Source organism: Hibiscus syriacus, unplaced genomic scaffold, assembly GCF_006381635.1.
Source record: "Hibiscus syriacus cultivar Baekdansim isolate YM2019G1 unplaced genomic scaffold, ASM638163v2 tig00111061_pilon, whole genome shotgun sequence".
NCBI classification, from domain to species: Eukaryota; Viridiplantae; Streptophyta; class Magnoliopsida; order Malvales; family Malvaceae; genus Hibiscus; species Hibiscus syriacus.
Window position 1 is genome coordinate 631,747 of NW_024062967.1, and position 25,367 is coordinate 657,113.

The 25,367-nt window shown below is 33.6% G+C and overlaps 1 protein-coding gene across 1 annotated transcript; it reads right to left on the reverse strand.

Moving 5' to 3' along the window:
• Positions 1–524: 524 nt before the first annotated feature.
• Positions 525–6,927, reverse strand: LOC120151621 (CBS domain-containing protein CBSX2, chloroplastic-like). The gene is made up of 6 exons (XM_039164007.1): positions 6,919–6,927; positions 5,348–5,353; positions 1,060–1,271; positions 897–984; positions 747–811; positions 525–596 (listed from the first exon to the last, which is right to left on the reverse strand). The coding sequence occupies exons 3-6, from the start codon at positions 1,252–1,254 to the stop codon at positions 525–527; spliced, it is 420 nt and encodes a 139-aa protein (XP_039019938.1). The 5' UTR covers positions 1,255–1,271; positions 5,348–5,353; positions 6,919–6,927.
• Positions 6,928–25,367: the final 18,440 nt, after the last annotated feature.

Below are 25,367 nucleotides of genomic sequence, written 5' to 3' on the forward strand. Positions count from 1 at the left end.
GAAATATCTAGAATGTGAAAGAATTTAGCGTCGTCACATTATAAACAAATTTCAAGAAAAACCAAAGATTCGAAAAAGGATTGCTTACTTACTTTCCAAGAACTATCAACATCAGGAAACATGGCCGTGTTATTTTGACTGATGCCTGATGGATAAAAGACCGGAACGAATCAATGACCATTAGGACACAATTACAAGAGAAACCAAATACAGAACCAAGGGTCTTAAGACTCCATAGCTCATTAAATTGAATAACACGCAACAAAATAACACAAAAGGCTATATATATCCATCGAAACTCCGAAGTAAGCATATCATTCACCTCTTATTACATTTCTGACGTGCTTGTATAAACACTTAATAAATATGCATGATAGAAACGCTACTCTAAGCAAACCATGCATACAAGTTCAACTCATTACCAAGCATCAAAAGCAACTACCTGAAATAGAGTCGAGTGCCAACAAATCATAATCGGAAACAACGCCAACATGCAATATAGAAGCCGGATGACGGTCGTACCGCTATAGCTCAGAATTCCCAATCCTAGAACAATAATCTACTCCAAGACCATCTTCTCTCCATGAAAAAAATCTCTACCAAACCGAACCATGATCATTAAGAACTATGCCTATCCTAGCACAACTTTGTGCATTCATAATCATATACCAACAACAAACAAGATATCAAAATGTTATCTCCAAGACACACAAGATTGAAATAGTGAAAAATACTTGAAAATTTACCAAATTCCATTCATCATCTATCATTGGGAAACCAGTGACTCTCCTCTCCACAAGTGCTTCCAATACTGCAATTACAGAAATTTCACTACAAAATTATATTCATAATACATAAAAGGTGAAAAAGTAAAGTTATAAAGGATCATTTGATACCTTCATTCACGCTTGTTGTAGCTTTGACAACATGTAAATCCTTTTTCCTGGTCATGAAATCACCCACTGTATAATTCCCATTTCTTGACTACAAAAAAGAACAAAACCTTGTACAAAATAGTATTTTAAAAGGAAGATCCAAAATAGGCAAGAGAAGTGTTACGGGAACTGAGTTAGCGATGAGTCCAACAGCTGGGTGAAAAGAATCTCCTTTGGGTTTTGAGAGAGACAATGAAGGTACAACCTTATCGGGATGATGGTATAAGGAGACAATGCAGGGTTGCTTGGAGTGCAGAAAAGAGTTGAGAGAAGGGAATAGTTTCAGGGTTTGAAAATTAGCTAATGAAATCGAAGCCATGTTCGTTAAAAAAAAACCTTTTTTCAGAGGCAGAAAAAGGGATTTTTGATAATTTAGAGGGAAACAAGGGAAAAGGAGCTTTGGGCATTGATAAAAGGGGAAATTGAGAAGTGGAGATCGAAAGAATAAGAATAATGATGGAAAAAAGGGGTGAAGAGTTGGGCGTTTTTCCCAAAAAAACACCAGTGACCGGTATATTTATCGATCTAACACCGATCAGACTATATTTCCCGATCTAACACCCTTTACAGTAAAGCGCGCCCCCTGCACCGCGCTATATGTTGATTTGGAGCCACGTGGGGTAAGGCGCGCGTCCTGAACCGCGCTATATGCTGACATGGAATATACGTGGGTATAGCGCGACCCCTGAGCGCGTTTTACGCCACGTAAGGTATAGCGCGGGTCAGGGGCCCCGCCTTACCTTTAATTCTCTATCATAATTATATATAGCGTGGGGCATGGGTCGCACCATACCTTTAACTGATATAATTATATAAGGCGCGGTGCAGGTACAGTGCCTTGTATAATTATAGCAACTTTTCTCGGCTATAAATACCCTTCTCCCCCGGTTAAGTTCCTCACATCTCCTCACATCTCTCCTCTCAACTTATAAATTAATACAACAATTCCGTCAACGAGTCAATAATTCTGACAATTGTCTCATATTTGATTCAGAAGTTCGTGTGATTTTTCGTTATAAGGTAATTTTGTGATAAATTGTTTTATTATACTTATTTTTTATTATGATTATTTGAAAAAATATTATACTAATTGTTGTCAATTAATTTATGTGTTTATAAAATTAGAAAGTGGGAATATACGTCGAAATAGTATTGCGATACATGTAATAATATAAAATTATATTATTTAAATTATTTACATTTATGTGTAAAAATTTTATTCTGTTATATTTTCGTTCATATATTATTTATTTAATCAACATTGTTTCAGTTGTTTTTTTTTTGCAGATATAATATTGCCGCACTTTTAAACTCAATGAATGGCACGACTTTCAGCTATTGTTTATTATGATGGTGAAATTCGAGAAGATGAAGCCGGCGTTGTTTCGTATCAAATGAGCGTGTTAAAATATCATTGAAGAGAAACATAACTCTTGAGGAGCTGATAACGAAGATTTCGAGAAAGATTCATGTTGGAAGTAGTAGAAGAATGTCGTCGTTGCAGTACAGATTTCCAACATCATTGTTGCCATTAACTTATCCAGCGTTCGAACTATCGAACAATGATGATTGATTCTCAAAGTAATTATTCATATGGCGATATTGAGATGTATGCAAAGTTTGTTCAAGTGCGTCCTGTTCGGGGTTAATCATTAAGCTCCCACTATGGGCTGGCTGAACAAGTTGATCAAGTTGACAGCCCGACGACAGTAATGTGTAATGATTTTAATGCCATAATGGGGAGACATTCATCCAAACTCCTTACGATATGTACCGAGGTGGGTCGACGAACAATCCGTATGGGAACATCACGTCCAGTTCAAGGAGAAGGCATTCATCTGCAAATCCGTTTGACCTTAATATGGAGATGCCATCGACGCAACCATCTATGCAATTTTCATTTGACATGATGGCTTCAAGCTCCAGGGGGAGGCATTCTACTGCAAGCTTTTTCGATCTCAATGTCGATATGCCTTCTAGTTCAAGGGGAAGGCGTGCAAGTAGTAGGTTCTTCGACCTAAATGTAGAGCGCATGGAGGAACCATTATCTCTACAGAAGAACCGCTTCGTGAGTCTGGTACGGATGGTGCTGAGACTAGACTATTCATTCACCCAGAATCACCGCAATTCAACTCTGATGGTGATAAAGTTCCAGGAAATGTGCCACAAACTGACCTTCCTGCACACATGTGTGAAGCTGATTATGGTACAATGTACGGGCCATAATTTGCGGATATGCCTCATCTCGGTGACTATGGATATTACTCATCAATAAATAATGGTGAGTTATCTTTAGGCATGGAGTTTTCAAGCAAAGAAGAAGCGGTGATAGCTATAAAAAATTAAAATATCCGTAATCTGTTCAGTCCAGAGTCAACCGATCCACGACAAAAAATATGTATGCTACTGTGCCCGACGCGAAAACGGATGCAATTGGATGGTTCGCGTATCAAAAATGAAGTGGAAAATTAACATATGGGAACTAACAGTATACAACGGTCCTCACACATGTTGTACTGGAGGGGTCAACCAAGATCATCCCAACTTGGACTTTGAAATGATATGCCAAGCCATCATGCCCATGGTAAAAACAACTCTCATATAGCTGTTGTAGTGTTGATTTCAGCTATACAATCGCAGTATTGGTACACTGTCTCCTATAAAAAAGCTTGGTTGGTAAAACAAAATTCCATTGTCAAACTTCATGGCGAATGGGATGCATCTTACAACGAACTTCCAGGTTTGTTTACGCTGGTGCGGACGTTGAATCCTGGGACAATTGTGGACTTCGAAACCTCCTATGCATACCATAATGATCGAGTTCTTCATGATCGATGCCAATTCTATCGGGTTTTTTGGAGTTATCCACAGTGCGTTAATGCTGTCAAATACTGCAAGTCTGTGGTCCAGATCGACGGACTTTCTTGTATGGAAAATACAAGCAAGTTTTATTATTAGCAGTTGTCCAAGATGGCAATCACAACATTCTTCCATTTGTTTTTGCTCTTGTCGAAGGAGAATATACAGATTCTTGGGTTTTTTTCTCCGAAATTTACGTGCACATTTATCACGAGGGAAAACATATGTGTCATTTCAGATTGCGGCTGGGATCAAAGCAGCAATGAGTCTTTGGGTCCAATGTGGCAACCACCCTTTGTCCAACATAGGTATTGTCTCTGACACATTGTTGTGAACTACCATGGAAGGTACAAGAAGAATGACAAGCATCAATTAATTGTGTGCATGGGTAAGTGAAACTGATGTAGTTTGTTTTCTTTCGATCGTTTTAATTTTGTAAAGAAAGCAAGTTAGTATGTTATACATTTTTTGATCAGGTTACGAACTACTTCCTCGAATGTTTGAATCAATGCTTCAAGATTTTCGGGCGAAGAACGAGGAAGGATACGATTACATCAGCCTCATCGATAAAGAAATCTGGATGAACGCATATGATGGTGGATATCGATATGGACACATGATGACCAACTTGGCAGAGGCAATCAATTCAACCTTAAAGGGTGCACGTCACTTACCAGTAGCGGCTTTGGTAAAGACTACATATTTTCGTTTGGGGGTGCTTTTTGCAAAGCTCGAGGGACAAGCTCAAACCTGGATGCAAGGCGGTCATGTCTATCACCCTAGATTAGTTGCAGATCTACAAAAAAATTATGCATCAAATGGAATGTCTGTAACAAGCTTCTCTAGAAGGCATGAAATATTTTGTGTCACAGAGTTGCCGAGACCTCTTTAAGGGATTGAAGTTGTGTCGTTAAGAGTAAATATAAGGGACAGAACGTGCGACTGCGGGTTTTTTTCAAGCTCTGAAGTATCCATGCTCTTATGTGATAGCCGCTTGCTCGTATACACGTCAAGACTATAACCATTTTGTGGATCCCGTATACCTACTATCTGAAGTTTTTAAGGTATACAAATTTGAGTTTCCCCCCATAGGTAATGATACTGATGAGGTTCAAGATTGGCTTCCGATTGTACCAAATCCGAGTTTATTGAGGGAGTGTGGTCGTCCAAAATTTAATTGAATTCATTGCGATATGGATATTTGAGAAAGATCTAGACAAGACAGAAGATATGGGCATTGTAGAAACCCAGAACACAGTAGAAAAACATGTCCACTTCTGTTGTCATCAAGTAACAATTGATGAGGAAATGATGTATTTGTTATCAAATAATAATTCTTGTACTTTAATTTGTATTTACTTCAAGTTAATGTCACTCAATAATCGCTGATGAAGATTAAAAAAATGATACAATAATACGAGATTGGACGTTTGCGTTATATGTGATTATAATAAAAGAGATAATAAGTGACTAAATTAAGAAAGTTATCGAACACAATCATTAAATTTTATCAAACTAATAACAATTTGGTATTTCAAAATAATTTTAAATACAACAAACTTACAATAAGTTTAAATGGTAAATGATAACCAAATTACAATAACTGATATTAAATGGTAATAAACAAAATTAACTGAAATACATTAAAAAAATTCCAACAAATTTAACAAAATAAAGTAAGTATTAAATGAGAAATAATAAAAAATTACAATTAAAAAGTCCAATAAACTAAATACAAATATAATAAAAATAAAATCTATCGATGCCTGCGACGCGAATGTGTTCCGCAGGACGGTGGCTGTCGGTCTCGATGAGGATTTCTTCATATTACTGGTTGTGACTCATCGCTGTCATCAGCATCACCATCGTCCTCCTCCTCCTCCTCCTCCTGGGTAGTACATTAGGTTGATGAGGATCTGATGACGATGAAGTACCTCCATAGAATAAGGACCCTGGAGGTGTATGACTGACTATCCCACCGGCCTGCGAAAACTGGGAAAACTCATAAAACCCAGACATCGCTGAATATGAAAACTGTACAGGAGGTGTCTGTGCTACGGCCATGGGTGATGAGGCTGAACCCACCAAATATTCAATATATGAACCCCAAGTCAGATCTACAAACATAGACCCATAATAGCCTCTAGGAGGGGTCATCTGTGACGGTGGCGGCGGCGAGGTCATAAAACCAGGTGAAGGCGGTGGCGGCGACATCTGGTAATGGAAAGGTGGTGGCGACATCATATATGGTTGCGGTATGTAAGTCGTTGGATACGGTGGCTTTGTGAAGGTCCTGTTGGTGTAGCTGAGGATGAACCGGAAGCACATGCTATCCATCCACGAGTCGGGGGACGATGGTGCTGTGTGTTATGAACGTCTTTGTCGACGTCGCAGAAAGTTCTGCCCTCGTGCATCCTCGGGAAGCAGAAACGATTTCCCGTTAATGTTGAATCACTCATAATAACCGTCAGCAACCATCAAGAGGTTATCAAAAATGGGCTCTCTACGGGGAAGGCGCCGATGTCGATCCTCCCACAACACGACCCACTCATGATGCCTCACCAGTCAATCTGTATCTGTCTTGCCGCGTCTATATGTGCTATGCAACTCGTCCATATTGTGAGGTGCTTCCGGAATTGGATGAAAACAGCCAAATTGCCAGAGCACGATATCAGTGGAGTGCCACTCGACGGTCGCATAACAGATCAATGGGACCATCGTCATACAAACATCTAATGGGCCCCTCAACTCAGGTGGGATCACCGCCCTCACATCATCAGTAGAATATGACACCCATTCAAACTAAAACAAATATATATAATTTTTATCGAAAGAATAATCTAATTATATAATTATAATCTAAAATCGATTTTTAAACATTAAAATTCATACATTTGTGCCAGCCTTCTGATCGATTAGCACCCTAATTTTTTCTAAATCATTAGGTAGCTCTTGATGATTTTTCCTATCAATAGACCACCTATTCAAGGAAAAAAAATTATTATACGCTTTATAAAATTATTAATATACGAAATTAGTTTTATAATTACCTCAAGAGTATTGGAAATACGAATGGGTTCTTCACAACGGGATATAAAAGGGCAATCGATACCATGCCCAAGACTACAGCAGCAGCAGACATCCGCCGATAGCATTACGCTTGTAGTCAATGGCTCGACACATCTCCCTGTACAGCAAAGCCAAAACTGTCGAGCCCCAACTGAATGATCCGACCAGATGAAAGTCGCTCCAATATCGTAACCACATGCAGTGAACTTGGTTGCGCGATTTGTCTGGCATCAGCAACCCTCCTATCAGCTGCAGTATGCATGCCCATGCATATATTTTAACTTCATCCTCAAACGCGTCCTCACTCAACTCCCGAAAATTGACATCTAACCAATTTAACTGTATCCGACCATCATTAAAACTTTCCAGGACACGCCCTAGATTTTCCCTGCACAAAGTAGTCCAGGAACCCTGCGTGATCCCTGATATAACATCCCCATCCACCGAAAGCTCCAGGTGCATAGCAACATCCTCAAGTGTAATCGTGCACTCTCCGCACGGAAGATGGAATGTGTGGGTCTCCGACCTCCACCGCTCTACTAAGGAAGAGATAAGGTCTAGTTCTATCTTACAGTGACCCTAATATCTACCTATTTAACCAAATCCAACATCTACTAAATACGACAAGACACGACTAGGTATCACTAACTTAAGGTTCCTAATAAAAGGATCTAATACACGGTCCTTCTCCTAAAAATAAATAATTACAAAAATTAATTCTTAATCTAATAATCATGCATTAAATAAATCAACAAATTATTACTAATAATTTAAATTAAATTAAAACGTTAAAATGTTACCGTATCAGCAAAGTGTCGAAATATATGATTTTCATCCAAGCGAAGTAGACCGCCTTCCATTATATATCTGCAAAAAATTATATAAGTAAAATATTAAATAAATTAAAATACTTAAATAAATTAAATACAAAATATTAAAAATATAATAAAATATAACTTAAACAGAGAATATAAGAGTATTTGAGAGAAGTTGAGAGAAATTGAGAGAAATTGGTGTGATGAAAGTGATTGAGGATGGGTGTATTTATAGGGAGGATTGGGGTATGAAGCATCGGGGTATGGGGTAATTAAACATATAGCGCGAGGCAGGGGGCGCGCCTTTCTGACGCGTGGCAGATACATAGGTAAGGCGCGACCCCTGATCCGCGCTATAGCCACGTGTATCCCATGTCAGCATATAGCGTGGTGGAGGGGGGCGCCTTAACCCACGTGGCGCCAAATTAACATATAGCGCGATTCAGGGGGCGCTTTACTGCTAAGGTGTTAGATCGGGAAATATAGTCTAACCGGTGTTAGATCGGTAAATATACCAGTCACCGGTGATTTTTGGGAAAACGTCGAAGAGTTGTTCCACTCAAACAGAGACTTGAGGGGAGAGGGGGAGAGGGGGAGGGGGGAGAGAGAGAGAGAGGAGCTTAATTGGTCGGTACAGTGTGGGACTTTGTTGTTCTTCATATGTTTAATTTATTCTTAGTCATTGTATTTTTTATATATTTACAATTTAATCTATCAATTTTCTTTTAAGAATTTAATCACTCTCCTCTTTATATATATAGCCTCCGATCCACTTATATCAACTTTCTTTTAAAAGTTTTATATGTTTATAGGATTGTTGGATGAGCGAAAATAGACAGTTGTGATTATTTTATTATTTTTTAGTGAATGTATTCTTATTTCCAATTATTAATCACAATAGTCTATTTTTCCTTATTCAATGATCCTAAAATCATGTAAAACTAAAATGTTTGACATTGTACAAATGAATCCTTCTCTCTCTCTATCTATTTTATATATAATTAGGGTTTGTTTGATTTCAAACTAAAAGTCTAGCATCAAACAACAAAGCACGTGATTAATTTAATAATTAGAATATATTTAATAAAACTATCAAGATACTTTAAATAAATTAGATTGTTGTTAAAAGAAATAATCAAATTCTATAAAGTTTCTATCACAATATTTTAATTGAACTTTAATTATTAAATAAATAGAGTAGAAGAATCAAATTATTGTAACTAAAAGTAGAGAGATTAAATTTCAAATGTACAAAGACTATAGGGACTGAAACTAAAGTTAGACCTTCTTGTTTTTACTTCAAAATCCCCGCACTTGTGCGCCAATTATGTTTTTATCCACAGACTCAAGCTCCAATTAAGCATTTGTCGGGGACTCCTCTTCTCTCCATGTGGACATCTTCAACAGCTTTGCAAGAAAATTGTGACTCATCACATCTTTTATTAATTATTCAAACAAGTTAACTTTCTTTTTCTCATTTACTTAAAATTAAAAGATTAATACTGATGGTTTGATTAAATTACACGATTTAATTTATATTATTGTGTAATAATCTTTAAAATTATTCAAAATTATATTTAAAAAACATATTGTTGATTTTCTTTTCTCGTATGAAATAATAATTTATAACAATCATTACAACTCTTTTTCCATTGAGAAATAAATAAGTAAATATCTATGATTTTAAATTTTATGTTTAATTGGTATAACATCTTTTAAATTTTCATATGGGTAAACTATATAATTGGTCACTTTCGTTTGAGTTTTATAAACTTTTCCTTACTGAATTAAAAAATATAATATTTAGTCTATTTTATTTTATTTTAATTAAGATGTAGTCACTGAAGGTTAATGGTTGTTAATCCTTTAATGGTTTGCTGATTGGCACGGTAAATATATAAAACCAAATTACATCATTTTCATGAAGATAATATGTGGATTATGTTTGGTCACTTTCCTTTCATATTTATTCACTTTTGCTCACCAAATTCAAAAAACATAAGTTTTAGTCACTTACGTTATTGTTTTATTAAGTTTTGATCACTTACGTTATCGTTTCATTAAGTTTGATCACTTACATTATTGTTTTATTAAGTTTTGGTCATTCGGACATTGAATGTCGTTAGTTTGATGACGTGACCCGTTAGTAAAATGATTTAATTTTTATATTAACACCTAAACTTTGGACAAAATACTGATTATGTGTCTTTTTGTAAATTAAATTAGTTTAGGGACAACATTTCAATTTACCTATTTTTAATATATTTTTCTCCCCAACCCCTATTTATTCATCTTCTACATACCTTTTCTTCAGACTTCTATGCTCCATTGCAATAGCCTTCTTGTTTATAATAATTAGTTGTAATTATTTGAAGTCAAATTAGGTGGGTTCTCAGTTCTAAGAAAATATATAAAAAGAAGTAATGAAGATCGTGAAAAATGCAGAGAATTCACCATTAAAACTTTGAAAAGATTCACTGTTACGATGATGCCACCCCTCGAGCTGAGAAAACTAGAACTTCTTCAATGATGGCATTATTAACGATACAATACCGTGTTTCCATCTCCGACGTGTTGTTGACCAACGAAATCCTCGTGATGCGAAAGATTGTCAAGATCATTTCGTTGCATCTGAACATGATCGACCTCTATGATGTTTACGAAGATCAAGCCGGCGTTCACTTAGTGCTAGAGCTCTGCTCCAGCGGTTAGTTGTTTGGTCATCATAGAAATGATGTACTCAGAGGCTAGCGCGGTAATGGTGGTGCAACAAATCATATAGGTAAGGGTTAACGGTGACTCATAAGGTGAACATTGTTGATAAGGATCTAGAATTAGAAAACTACTTGTTCTTGAGCAAAAACAAAGATTTTGATGAGTCAATTGAACCAATGGGATGGCCAATAGGGGGTGAATTGGCAATAAAAAGATTGATGGAAGCATTTTGCAAGAAAATGAAAAAAATTAATACAAACAATTTTAGAATGGTTCAACTTCTTCAGTGAAGTATACATCCACTACCTTAGCTTCCACACTAAGGATTTCAACTAATTTACTAATTTTTCAAACCTTTTAGGACAAGGTGTAATCTTACAACACACTTAGACTTATACCCAAAAGTCTCAAGTGTACAACCCTTCCTAAGAAACTACAAATAGAAAACTTTGACAAGGAATGTGTTTGCACAATTCGGAACAAATAAAACACTTGAAAAAATGAAACAAAGAAGTACAAAAGTGTTCATAAAAGTAAAAATAATATTTGAGAATACTAAATTTTTTTACTCTATGTGAATGCTTTGGCTTTCTCTTTGATCTTTTGTCTTCACATATAACTTGGAATCTTGTTTTTATACCTTTTTATGCAATTTTAGCTATTTGGTTTGTTATGGGAGTTAATAGAGTTGTTGGGAAGAAATTTCCCGCAATAAATGCTCCCCATACACCTTGAGTACCGATACTCAAGCTTGGAGTATAAGTACTAAATGCATTAAATACAAAAATCTAGTCGTTGGGGAAAGAGAGTATTGGTACTCATTTAGGGAGTGTCGATAATGGGATCGATACTTGAAGTAGTATTGTTACCAAAATAGTATACTAGAATTTGCATTAGTAAAAAACATAGAGAAAGTATCGGTACTCTCAGTATCAATACTGGTATCGATACTTACATAGTATCAATACCAAAATAGCATATTGGTATTTGAATAACGCAACGAGTAATGGTAGTGCTATGAACAATATCGATACTCTTTAAATTTTTAGGCTATATGTATCGATACCACATGAAAAGTGTCGATACTGTTCTTCCAACATCGGTACTACTGATTTAAAAATTAGTTTTTGACTCGATTAAAATCTAAAACCCTTTGTAAAAATGTTTGAAAATTATTTCCAATATATAACCCATTTTTCAATAGAGTAAGGAGTAAAAATAGAGTTTTTGACCTTAAAACGAATTTCTATATTTGAATGACCAAATCGAATAGAATCTTAAAATTTCTTTAAAATACTAATTACTTTTGGTATATCAAATATGTTCAACAATCTCCCTTTTGACATAAAAACTTTTGAAAAAAAATTAAGAGTCTTTAAAAATACTCCATCTTACCATAAACTTTCTACCCCTTTTTTGTTAAATCAAAAAAGCTTAAACAAGATAGAAAAACAACATGTGAATATCCAATTTGTCAAATAGGGTTAGTCAACAATATTAAATATATAAACATGAGCATAATTAAAAAAACTGTCTTAAATAACAAAATATCAAATATCATAAAAACCATAATAAGTCAAATATCCAACATAAAGATCCAAATAAAAGCATCCAAGTGCACAAAATATCCAAATCCAAAGTATCATGAAACAATGACCAAATCCAAAAAAAAATCCAACAATATTAAATGCAAGACCAAACATGAGCAAATAATAAGGCATAAAGGCCATCAGGCATCCAACGAATGAGAAAGATCAAGATCTAAAAACATAGCGCGAAAGGAGCAAGGTCACAGAGAGATTGTCTATCCTATCTGTAACTGTATCAAATCTAGTAAGTAAATCACGCCGAGAGTCCACATGCATAACCTCTAATGACAAATGTTGAGCAACAATCTCTGAAACCTGAGTCCCCAAAACAGTGAAGTAAGAGTCCATGGTAGCAAACCTCAAGTCCAATGTCTTCATCATCATTTAAAGATAAGGAGAAATCGCACTATCATCCTCACCGTCGACTCGAGGAGGATCGTCAGGAACACAATTCATCGAATTATCGATGTCGTACATCACGTCTGTAACATCCTCAATATCGGGTTAGTGATTAAAGTATAAGATTTTAAAATTCAATGACCAGATTAGATAAATTGAAGAGTGAAGGAATCAATTGAAATATTTGGTGTAGGATGAATTAGCAAATGAAGAAAGAAGAAGGGTAAAATGGTCATTGAACAAATGAATGAATAAAATAATATTTGGGTTTATCTTATAACCCATTTGGAACACACTTGTGGGAATCAAATGTTTCCAGACTTATCTTTCTTCATCTTCTTCTTCTCCCAACCGTGAAGCCTCATAGCCAAGGTAAGTTGGAATTCTTTTGGTTAATCCTTAAAATTTAAGTATGGTTTTGGTTAAGGAAGACTTAGGAAACATGATGGAGATGAAAAATGTCATAGAAACTCAAAGATTTGTAAGTTATGAAAGATTAAAGACAAGAAGTGAATAAGTGAAATTTTGAATAAGGATGTATAAATGAATTTAGAAGTTGAATTTGACTTGTCATAGGTGTGAATAAGAAGTTATAAGTGTTAAATCAAAGTTTGGATAACATGGAAAATTGGGCATGATTCTTACTTTAAGAATTTGGATGGGATATGGGAGATAATAAGGTGTTGGAATGATAAACATTAGTCAAAATGGTTGTAGTTGAGTTTAGTGGTATGAAAGGAGTTTTATATGAGGAAATTTAATGAAAAGTTGTGGAATTTTCGGGTGAAACCAGTTTATTATTGACATGTGCATCGATACACTATGAATGGGTACCGATGCACTAAGACTAATTTTGAAGGTGCATCGATACACACCGGCAGCATCGATGCATGAAAATTTTGAAGCTATTTTCGGTACCGATGCACTCATAGTGCATCGTACACTCCTAAAGGAAAAATTGAAGTTTGGTTTATTAAATTAGCCTAAGTTATTAATACCAAGTTATAAGGTTTAGGCTTCTGATAATCATCTCGGAAATTATGCTTATATAGATATTGAGCCTAAACGAGTTCCAGAACAAGTGACAAGTAAGATTGATCGAGGGAAAGGAAATGAATTATAGGTGAGTGCATTTTATTTTGATATAGTATTATATGGAAATTGGACTTGCTATAACTCTATTTCCTATAATTATAGTACATGAAGTCATAAATATAAGCATGTATGAATATGATTTGTATGCATTATATGTCATGTGAACATAAGAGGACAAAACATAAATTATATGACATGAGATAAGTAAAGGTATGCATATATTTGATATATGTATGAAATAAGATATATATGATTATATGAGAGATATGAGAAAAGGTACATGTGACATGTGAATTATATGGAAATGATCTACATGAATATGCAATATATGCTACATGTTATATGATATGAGATAGATGGTTACACATACATGTGGTATGTGACAGAAGAAAATAAATATGTGATCATGAGAGTAATGATATGAATCATAATGATAGTGCCCATGTTATGTGATATGAGAGCTAGGGGTATAGTTGGCATGACAAGAGTCTAGGGTTACCTATGACTTTCGGGACATATGAACAAGATTACCTATGTCTTTTGGGACATATGGATAGGATTACCTATGTCTTTCGGGCATATAGACAGGATTACCTATGTCTTTCGGGACATATGGACAACTACCTATGTTCTCAGGAACATATGGATAGGTCCTTCAGGACATCGATTGAGTTATGGTGACAGTATAATAGTGCACAACCTCAATGTACTCACATACCTTAAGTTCTCAGTAATGTACATGGGCTTATAACAGGTATTAAACGTGTTGTTATTGTTATATGTTATCATGTTATTACTCTTTACATTGAAGTACATGTGACATGATTGAATAATTTGATTATATGTTCATATTTATAGGAAATGCATTATTATTATATTTTATACCTCACTAAGTCTATGACTTAGCGTGTAAGTGATTTACATGTAGGTACTGAGAAGCAAGAGGATCAAAGCTAAGTTAAAAGGAACAACATATCTCCGCTCAAAGATCAGATCAGAAGTAAATTACACAGTATGTATTATTATGTGATAAATAGGTTGGCATGTAAACAAAGTCGATAAATTAAGTATTTATGCTCTGATCGAGTTTTAAAATGTTTTAAATGTATTTATGTATTTATGTAAATAGGTTGGCACTAAGTTTATATTCGATGTTTTTGTGCATCAGTACACTGTAGCAGTTCATCGGTACACTGTAGCAATGTTCATAGTATTGTTCATTAATATTCACAGTACTATTTATACAATATAATACTATTCATACAATATAGTACTATTCATAAAAACGGTTTTGCCTTAAATTTGTTATAATGAAACATAATTCAACGGTATATTATCGTATTTTCTTAATATAAGTCCAAATGTTTTGTTATTTTGTAAGGATATTGTTTTAAAAAGTCAATGTGACATCTCGGACTCGTATCAGGTCAGATACGCGTTGGGGGTGTTACAACGTTATCATCCCAAGGTTGAGACTGAGGCTAAGCTGGTCCAAAAGAACAATACATTTCTTTCCTTTTTCCTTTCTTTACCAAGAAGTGCCAACTTTCTCCCATCTAGATTTATGAAGAGATTTTAGATTGATAAAGGAGGTCAAGGGAATAACGACATGGAGATCAACATTAAGACCAGTTTTGACAAAGAAATGGCTAAGAAGAAAACCATAGACTAGGGTATCTATTTTCTTTGATGAGAAGCTATTTATAGTGTCAGCTAGCTCACCAAAGATAATTTTAGCAAAATTTATTTGTTTATTATGCTTAAAATAATGGAGCCACCATATGTCAACAGTAAGAAGGGAAAAGAATTTACCTCCAGATGGTCAAAACCACAAAGAGATAATGAGGTGCAGAAAACTCTCATGAATGTCTAGGATAATAGCAATCTTTCCTACCTCAAAGTGGGAATCTATGTAATCTCTCTCATAATCTATACCTTTGAGCTCTGGACCTAAGTCTTTGGCTAAGAAAGTGACATCTATAGTAATGTATCACCCCAAAAGATAGGAACAAATACTAGTCATATATTGCTGGTCCTTATCCTGGACACATAAAACATTAGAATAAAAAATGTGGACTAGCTGATAAAAGACAACGAGTTTAAATTTAAAAGTGTTTTCAACTTCCAGACCTTAATAGTGTGAAGATATTTGAAATTAAGTTCGATCATGGTAGATTGTTAAGGCATACACTCACTTTTAATAGGAAAGGTCTCAAAAGTTTTCACGTATCGTTGCCAAAGGTTTGGTCAATCAGGTTCATTGAAGTAGGAGTTTTGAATAGTAAGTTCATTTGGGTCTTGATTTGGGTTAAGATTATGATTGAGATAAGATTTTGAGGAGCAGAGACTCAGAGAGGTGGATTGTTTCGAGAAGTACGAGAATGCTTAGAAGTTGTCAAAAAATCTAGATAAAGAGAACCTACAAAATAAAATGATATATATGTATGCTAACATCAATCCCAAAACTCAATATGAATCCACAATTCAAGGTATTTAGAAAAATAAATAAATGCTTAGATATACATATATGTATTTTAGTGAAGAAATATATATATATATATATATGTGTTTATAAGTTAAAATGAATGACATGTATATAATATACACACACACATATCTAAAAGTGCATATAATAGTAAAGTACATGTATATAAAAAAGTAAAAAAATGTAAAAATGAATATATATATATATATATATAAACATATAACAATAATATGAGTATATTATCGAACAATAATATAAAAATAAATCAATATAAACAAAAATCTCAAATTAAAAAATGTAGCGTTTTAAAAATTGAAATTCTAATGAAATTATTATTTATATGAACTAATTTGTATGTTAAACCTCTTAAAAACTAAAGCTCAACAATTATTTTGCATCGATTTAACATAGAAATAAAGAAAGTTCAAAAAAAACTTATGGTTTTTCAAAATATTTACCTTAAACAGTTTGAATGAGATGAGATGAAAGTCCATGAGTTATTGTTTCATCCATAAAACTTGACCACAAAAACTATCGGCCTAAATGTATTTAGCCTCGATGGTTTATAATGCTCTATTTTATTTAATTGAAAACCAAAACATCAACATGTTACTGAGGAATTGACAAGTACCAAAGGTGTTTTTCCCATCTAATTTTCAACCTTCATAATTTGTATCTGAGAAGGCAAGTAAGCTAAAGCTAGAGTCTTTAGGATACCAAATTACTATACTAGGAGTGTCTCTAAGGTATCTAAAGATTCTCTTAATTGCTTGTAAGTTTGATTCCTTAGACAAGATTGAAATCTAGCACATATAAGAAAACACTAAACATAATACCTGGTCTGCTTGCGGTAAGATAAAGGAAAGATGCAATCATTGACCTATAAAGTTTAACATCTACACACTTACCTTCTTCATCCTTGTCAAACTTTGTAGATGAGCTCATAGGAGTGGTTTGGTGTTTCACATCCTCCAATACAAACTTTTTGAGCATATCTTTGATGTATTTTGCTTGATTGATGTCATCTTTCCTTTGCTTGATTTGGAACCCCCAAGAAAAAAGAAAGCTCCCCATCATGCTCATTTCAAACTCACCTTGCATTAACTTAGCAAATTCTTTGCAAAGGATGTCATTAGTAGATCTAAAAATAATATCATCAACATAAATTTGAACTAATACTAAATATTTACCTTTACTTTTTATAAATAATGTAGTGTCAACCTTCCATTTTGAAAAACTTTTTTCAACAAGAAAATTTGACGATCTTTCATACCAAGCTCTAGAGCTTATTTTAAACCATATAAAGCTTTAGTCAATTTAAAAATATGATTTAGAAATTTTGAATCCTCAAAACCGCGGGGTTATTTCACATACACTTCTAATTTTATAAAACCATTTAAAAATATACTTTTAACATCCATTTGATATAATGTAAAACCATGATAATATGCAAATGATATAGCCTTAAATTTCTAATCACCTTCATTCTAGATACCAGAGCATAAATTTCATCAAAACCTATTCATTCTTCTTGGGTATACCCTTGAGCAACAAGACTAACCTTGTTTCTCACTACATTACCATCTTCATCTAATTTATTCCTAAATACCCGTTTAGTACCTATAGTGGATTTATTACTAGACCTTTCAACTAATATCTATAATTGACTTCTCTCAAATTGATTTAACTCATCTTGCATAGCCATAATCCAGTGTTCATCATTTAATGATTGTTTAATATTTTTATGCTATATGCATGAGATAATACAAAAAATTATAAATATTTTAAAAAGAAGATATAGTGGTTACCCTTTTAAATGGATCACCTAAAATTTCACAACCTTTGGTACATTTGTACTCCCTTGGATAGGACACCTACCTTTCCTATAGAGTTAGATTCTTGAGAGCATCTTGAGTTTACCCATCCCTTACTTCTCTTAAATGATGATTCACGAACTTCATTTGAGTTTATAATACCTACATCATTATCAACACAAGAATCCTTCCTAGGAAGGGGGTTATCATCGAAACACTTTTCTACCACTAATGTTCTTTTATTAAAGACACAAGAATCATTATGAACACATGAATAAACTCTTCTACCACTAGTGTTCTTTTGTTAACGACACAATAAGCTTTATAATTCATGAAATATCTAAGGAATATTCCTTTCATCACTTTTTGCATCAAATTTTCCAATATTGTCTCTTTTATTATTTCAAACAAAACACTTACACCCAAAAGGGTGAATATAACTAATGTTAGGCTTTTTAGTTTTGAAAATTTCATGTAGAGTTTTCTTTAAAATAAGCCTATTCATTTCTCTATTTACAATATAACATAGGGTGTTTGTGGATTTCGCCCAAAAATATTTTAGCAAATTTTTTTCACAAAGTATGGTTCTAGCTATTTCCTTTAAAGTTCTATTTTTCCTCTCAAAACTCTATTTTGTTGAGGAGTTTTAGGGGCTGAAAAATAATGCAAATACCACAAGTTAAAAAAATTTCAAAACCAAGATTTTGAAATTCAGTTTCATAGTCACTTCTAACACTAGAAATTGAGTAACCTATTTTTTTATCTTAGTTTATTTTTGAAAATGTGATGAATTTTTCTAAAGCTTCATCTTTAGTACCTAAAAACATAACCAAAGTGAATCTAGAATAGTCATCAAAAAGTACAAAAGCATATTGTCTTCCACCCAAGCTAGTAGTCTAATAGGCCCAAATAAATCAATATGAATTAATTGTAACACTCTACTAGAGTAAAGAATGTTAATGGATTTAAAGGAAACTCTTTTATGCTTACCTTTAGCACATGCATCACAAAATTTGTCTAACTTAAAATTTTCTTTGGTAAAACTCTTACTAGATCATTTTTTACAAGTTTATCTAACTTGCTCATGCTAGAATGTCCAAGTTTTCTATGCCATAACCATGAATCATTTTCATCTTTAGTAACTAGGCATACATTTGAGGAAACAATGTCATCTAAATGTACCATGTAAACGTTTTCTATTCTATGTCCAACAAGAAAAAAACATGTTAGAAGTGTTGAGTTAATCGATCGACGAATATAACCAAGAGGGGGTGAATTGGCAATTAAAATTTGGTGGAAGCTTTTGCAGAAAATTGAAAAATATTTGCACAATGATTTAGAGTGGTTCGACTTTCTCAACCAAATTCTACGTCCACTAGCTTAGCTATCCACACTAAGGATTTTCCATAAATTCACTAATTTGTCTTTATTTTGAGGACAAAGAGTAACCTTACAAATCCTTTCAAGAATTATACCCCAAATTCTTGAGAACACTCTATCCCAAAGAGAACAATACAAATTTTGCAAACTTACAAGAAAATCCTCACAAGGAAATATGTTTGCACAATTCTAGAACAAAGAAAGAACACTCAAGAATAATACAATTGAGCACAACAATTGTTCTTGAAAGCAAAAATGAATATTGAATGAAATAGGCTTGAAAATGCTCAAACTTGAGGTTTGATGCTTTCTCTTTGATTCTCTCTTGATTCTTGATTATTGTTGTTTTCTTGTGCTTGATTAATAGCTTCTAAGCTTGTTTAAATAATCCTTGGATCATTTCTGAACATTGGGGATCATTAGTAGAGTTAATAGAGCCGTTAGTGTGTGAAAACAATTAATAAAATTAGTTGGGAGCGTGTGTGCATCGATGCATAGTCAGGGTGCATCGATGCATCAAGTGTAAAATTTAAATATTTCAACCGTTGGAAGATATAGTGCATCGATACACTAAGGGTGCATCGATGCATAAAATGCATTCGATGTTTTAAACAAGCCTGGAGTGCATCGATCCATGGTCTGTGCATCGATGCATAAAATACATTCGAAATGGGGTTGCATCAATGAGTGCATCGGTGCATCCCATCATAAATTTGTTTTTGACTCGTTTTTGGTTCGAAATACTTTGTGAAAATTATTTCAAAAATATTTTAAGTATAAAACACAATTTTACACTTTAGTAAGAATTAAAATTAAACTTTGAAAGACTTGGAGTAATATTTTGATATTTGAATAATTGTATTAAATATACTTAGAAAATCATTTGTAAAATCTTAAAATTCATTAACTTATTTTATTATATCGAAACATCAAAATGTTTTCAACAATCTCCCCCTTTTTGATATAACCAAACATTTGAGTAAATTTAAGATTTTCTATGAAAATTATTTTTGAAATCAATTTTAAAATTACTCCCCCTTACTATAATACATCTTAATCTTCTCTCCCTTTTTGTTAAAAAAAAAACTCTAGAAAACGCTTCTAAACAATGTTTTTTTGAAAAACTTAGCCAATTGATATTTAGAAAATTTAGAACTTAAGCTGCTAAGATCACAATCAAGAGAAAGGTTAGCCATTATTTTCATAATTCAATATTCATAATGTGAAATGGTAAAATTGGCCATAATGCAACTAATATGTAAATGATGCAAAAATTAATAAACATTAAACTTAAATTAAACCAAAACCAAATATATATAATATGTTCAAACATCCAATCATCCAAAACAATCCAAAAATAAAAACAATCCATAAGCATCAAAATGTTTCATAATTTAAAGTTTTGAGTTTGGGGCTCAATTCAAGCAAACTAAGGCAAGATAGGTCTAGTCGTCCATAGGAGGATCGGGAGGAGGATAATGTGATCGCACTTCAATGTGAGAGCATCCATACGTTCACGCGTCTCCCATTGAAACTCAATCAGTTGAGATTCAATGGAAGCAAACCTCAGATCAAAAGACTCCATAAATGATCGAAAATATGGAGGCCTTTGTTCCTCTTACTGTGCTGGTTCCGGTGATGGCTCATCGTCTGGTACGTGATCGTCAATATCTTGTATAAGCTGTTGAAACTCTGGATCATCGTCCGCAGCTGGTGCCGGTGGAGGTGGAGCATGAGAAGAGCTAGGTGCAGGAGGAGCTCGTGAAGAACTAGCTCCCGGAGTTTGCTCAGAGGGTTTATATTCCCATTGACCCATTACCTTATCTTGTTTCCATCCGGCTTTGTTTAAGGAAGTTAGGTTGATTTGGTTTTGAAGAGGCATGGGAATGTCAACCGAGACCTTAAGCCGTAGTCGGATAAATAGATTAGAAAGAAGACACCTGTAAACTAAAGTTTGACATTTTTGGAAGGAATGACGTTTACGATATGGACAAGCTCACCAAAGATAATTTGTGGCAAAAATTAATTTTCTTATTATGTTGGATACAATATATCCACCATAAATCTATGACTCTAAGTTTGGAGTACCTACCTCCGGATGGTCTAAACCACCAAGAGATCATTAAATGAAGGAAACGATCATGATGAGTTCGTAAGGTATTAACACTATCATTAGACTTATAGGGAGTTGCCAGAAGATCTTTTTCATTATCTATCCCATCATCGTCTAAACCGAAAACATCAGCAAATGTTTTTGAATTGATACAAATGACTTCTCCTAAGAGATAGGATCGTATGCCTATGGTTGCGGTTTGACTAGCATTTTGAACATAGATCGCATTTGAGTAAAAAATGTGAACTAATTATTGATAGACGATGGGTTGAATTTGGCCCAACTTATCAAATTTCTAGGAACGAAGAATAGGAAGATATTTAAAGTTAATATCTTTCATTGCTTGAATGGAAGGGATACGTTCCTCTCGAATTTTGTATGATTGAAAATGGCTAACAAATCTATCATATAATTCAACTCTACGACGACAGGGTTGGTTGAAGCAAGAGTTAAGAATGGTTAACTCGGGTTTGTTTGAATTTGGATTTTATGGTGTAGGAGGAATAGGAGGTTGGTTTGATCGACTTGATGAGGACCTAGGTCGCTTAGGGTTTAACATGATTTAAGAAATCAGAATAAGGAATGTAACCTGTAATTTTGAAATACATGTATGCAATATAATCAATCCCAAAACTCAATTGAGTCCGCAATATTTCAAGATTCTCTAAATCAAATCCTAATGGGCAAAGTTTTGAAAAACTATTTTGAAAATAATGTTTGAAAAATCATAGCATGTATAGTTTTCATGAAAACAACACAATTGAATCAAAAACATATAAATTAAATCAATAATTTTTTAATTTTTTTATTAATTTTGAATTTCCAATATTTTTTGAAAAAATGTTTCTTTTTAATGAAATTAGTTGTAAAATCTAGTTTATAAATACTAAACAACCAATGCCCGATAATTTCTTCAACCTAGAACTAATTAAAACTAATTCTAAGTTCATAAATCAATAAAACAGAGGTTTTGAAATATTACCTTGAAAATTTTGGATTTTTTGAGAATGAGATGTTGTTTTGCACAAATTAATGATTGAAGCAGGATTGGAAGTTGAAATGCAAACGAATTCCGATAAAAAAACATTGGTCTTGGAGCGATTTTGAGAGAGGTATGAGAGAGAGGTACGGTGGTAGAGTGAGTTTTAGGGTTGGAATTTTAAAACAAAGAAGAAAATAAGACATTTAAACTCAAAACCCGACGGGTGTATCGATGCACTGCTGAGTGCATCAATGCACATTCAAAGAGTGCATCGGTGCATCTTCATGATGTATCGATGCAAATTCATATGGATGCATCGATGCACTGGATAGTGTATCGATGCATTATGCACAAAAATGTCAAAAATCAGTTTTAAACACTTAAAATGCTAAATTATTTAGCTCTAGTGGTATTGGCAACTCATATATTGAAAATTAATCATGTTCAATCAATCAAATCTATCCTTAAACATTATTTGAACATATAATTAATTTTCACCAAAGATCATAAACTCCCCCTAACTATTAGCATAAAATGCAATCAAAATATTTATTTTTATAAGCATTTTTCATTTATCCTTAAAAGTGCTAAAATCATTTTAAACACTAAGTGAAGATAGGTTAATTAAACCTAATTCTCTCCTAAGTGTCCAAAATCTTTCTTTGTCTAAAGGTTTTGTAAAGATATCGGATAATTGGTGCAAAGTATCAACAAATTCTAGAACTACATATTCCTTAGCGACATGGTCTCTAATGAAGTGATGTTTAATTTTAATATGCTTAATTCTAGAGTGTTGGATGGGATTTTTAGTGAGACAACTAGTATTGTCACACTTGATAGGTATGGTACCAACTTCAATTCCATAATCAAAAAGTTGTTGTTTCATCCATAAAACTGTGAACAACAACTACCGGCTGAAATGTATTCCACTTCAGTGGTAGATAATGAAACACAATTTTGTTTATTTGAAAACCATGAAATCATCATATTTCCAAGGAATTGACAAGTACCGGAGGTACTTTTCTTATCTATTTTGCATCCTCCATAATCCTCATCAGAGAAAGCATGTAAGCTAAAGCTATAGTCTCTAGGATACCAAAGTCCTAAACTAGGAGTGTCCTTAAGGTATCTAAAGATCCTCTTAACAGCTAGTAAATGTGATTCCTTAGGGCATGATTGAAATCTAGTACATAAGCAAACACTAAACATAATGTCTGGTCTACTTACGGTTAGATAGAGCAAAGAGTCAATCATTGATATATACAATTTAACATCCACACATTTACCTCCTTCATCTTTGTCAAGCTTTGTTGATGAGCTCATTGGAGTGGCATGAGGTTTCCCATTTTCTAGTCCAAACTTCTTGAGCATAGCCTTGACGTACTTAGCTTGATTGATGAAGATGCCATCTTTTCTTTGCTTGATTTGGAGTCCCAAGAAAAATTAGAGTTCCCCTATCATGCTCATATCGAATTCACTTTGCATTAGCTTAGAAAATTCTTGGCAAAGAACATCATTAGTAGAACCAAATATTATATCATCAATTTAAAAACATGATCCAAAAATTTTGAATCTTAAAAACCTGGAGGTTGTTCCACATACACTTATTCTTTTATAAAACCATTTAAAAATGCACTTTTAACATCCATTTGATATAATTTAAATTCAATGAAACATGCAAACGCTAATAACATTCTAATTGCTTCCATCCTAGCTACGGGAGCGTATGTTTCATCATAGTCTATGCCCTCTTCTTGAGTATACCCTTGAGCAACAAGTCTAGCCTTGTTTCTCACTATATTACAACTTTCATCAAGATTATTCCTAAATACTAATCGAAAACAACATGTATAGACTTTTCTACAACTAAAGTTCTTTTATTAAATACTCGATAAGCTTTAGAATTTAAGGAGTAACCTAGAAAAAGTCATTCATCACTTTTAGCATCAAATTTGCCAATATTTTCTTTACCGTTGTTTAAAACAAAACATTTACATCCAAAAGGATGAAAATAGCTAATGTTTAGGCTTTTTATTTTTAAAAAGTTCATATGGAGTTTTCTTCAAAATATGCCTAATCATTACTCGATTAATAATATAACAAGTTGTATTTGTGGCTTCCGCCCAAAAATATTTTTGGCAAATTATTTTCACAAAGCATGGTTCTAGCCATTTCTTCAAAAGTTCGATTTTTCCTCTCAACAACTCCATTTTGTTGAGGAGTTCTAGGTGCTGAAAAATTATGGCTAATACCATTAGCATTACAAAATTCAGTAAATCCAAGATTTTCAAATTCAGTTCTATGATCACTCCTAACACTAGTTATAAAGTAACCTTTTTCATTTTGGATTACTTTTGAAAACGTGATGAATTTTTCTAATGCTTCATCTTTAGTACTTAAGAATAAAACACAAGTATATCTAGAGTAATCATCTACCAAGACAAATGCATATTGTTTTCCACCCAAGCTAGTAGTCCTAGATGGCCCAAAAAGATCTAAATGGATCAATTGTAATACTCTACTAGTGGATACGTCAATAATGGATTTAAAAGAAATTCACTTTTGTTTTCCTTTAGCACAAGCATCATAGATTTTATCATTATCAAATTTTAGTTTAGGCAGTCCTCAAACTAAATCTCCTTGAATTAACCGTTGCAAAACACTCATACTAGCATGTCCTAGTCTCCTATTCATAACCAACTATCATGCTCATCCTTAGCAACTAGGCATAAATTAGTCATATCTATAGAATTTAAATACACCATATATATGTTTTCTATTCTATGACCAGCAAGCATAATCCGATTAGATGCAATGTCAATAACTTTACAACCATTAATTTCAAACATGAAATTGAATCCTTATCGCATATTTGACTAATACTCAAAAGATTATGCTTTAATTCATTCACATATAAAACATTTTTAATTTGTATGGAAGAGGTATTACCTAGTGTACCTATACCTTCAATGTGATCTTTTGAATTATCACCAAAACTCACCTCTCCTCCATTTTTTGCATTAAGCTCTATGAACCGGCTCTTGTCTCCGGTCATGTGTCTTGAGCATCCACTATCAAGGTACCATGAGTTTGAATTTGTTTCTTTTCCTACAAACA

Excerpts from the sequence above, each read along its gene's own strand:
- LOC120151621 (XM_039164007.1), bottom strand. The coding sequence starts at position 1,254 with ATGGCTTCGATTTCATTAGCTAATTTTCAAACCCTGAAACTATTCCCT. Across the intron at positions 985-1,059 it reads TCATCGCTAACTCAGTTCCC|TCAAGAAATGGGAATTATAC; the intron begins GTAACACTTCTC and ends TCTTTTTTGTAG. Across the intron at positions 812-896 it reads TACAACAAGCGTGAATGAAG|TATTGGAAGCACTTGTGGAG; the intron begins GTATCAAATGAT and ends CTGTAATTGCAG.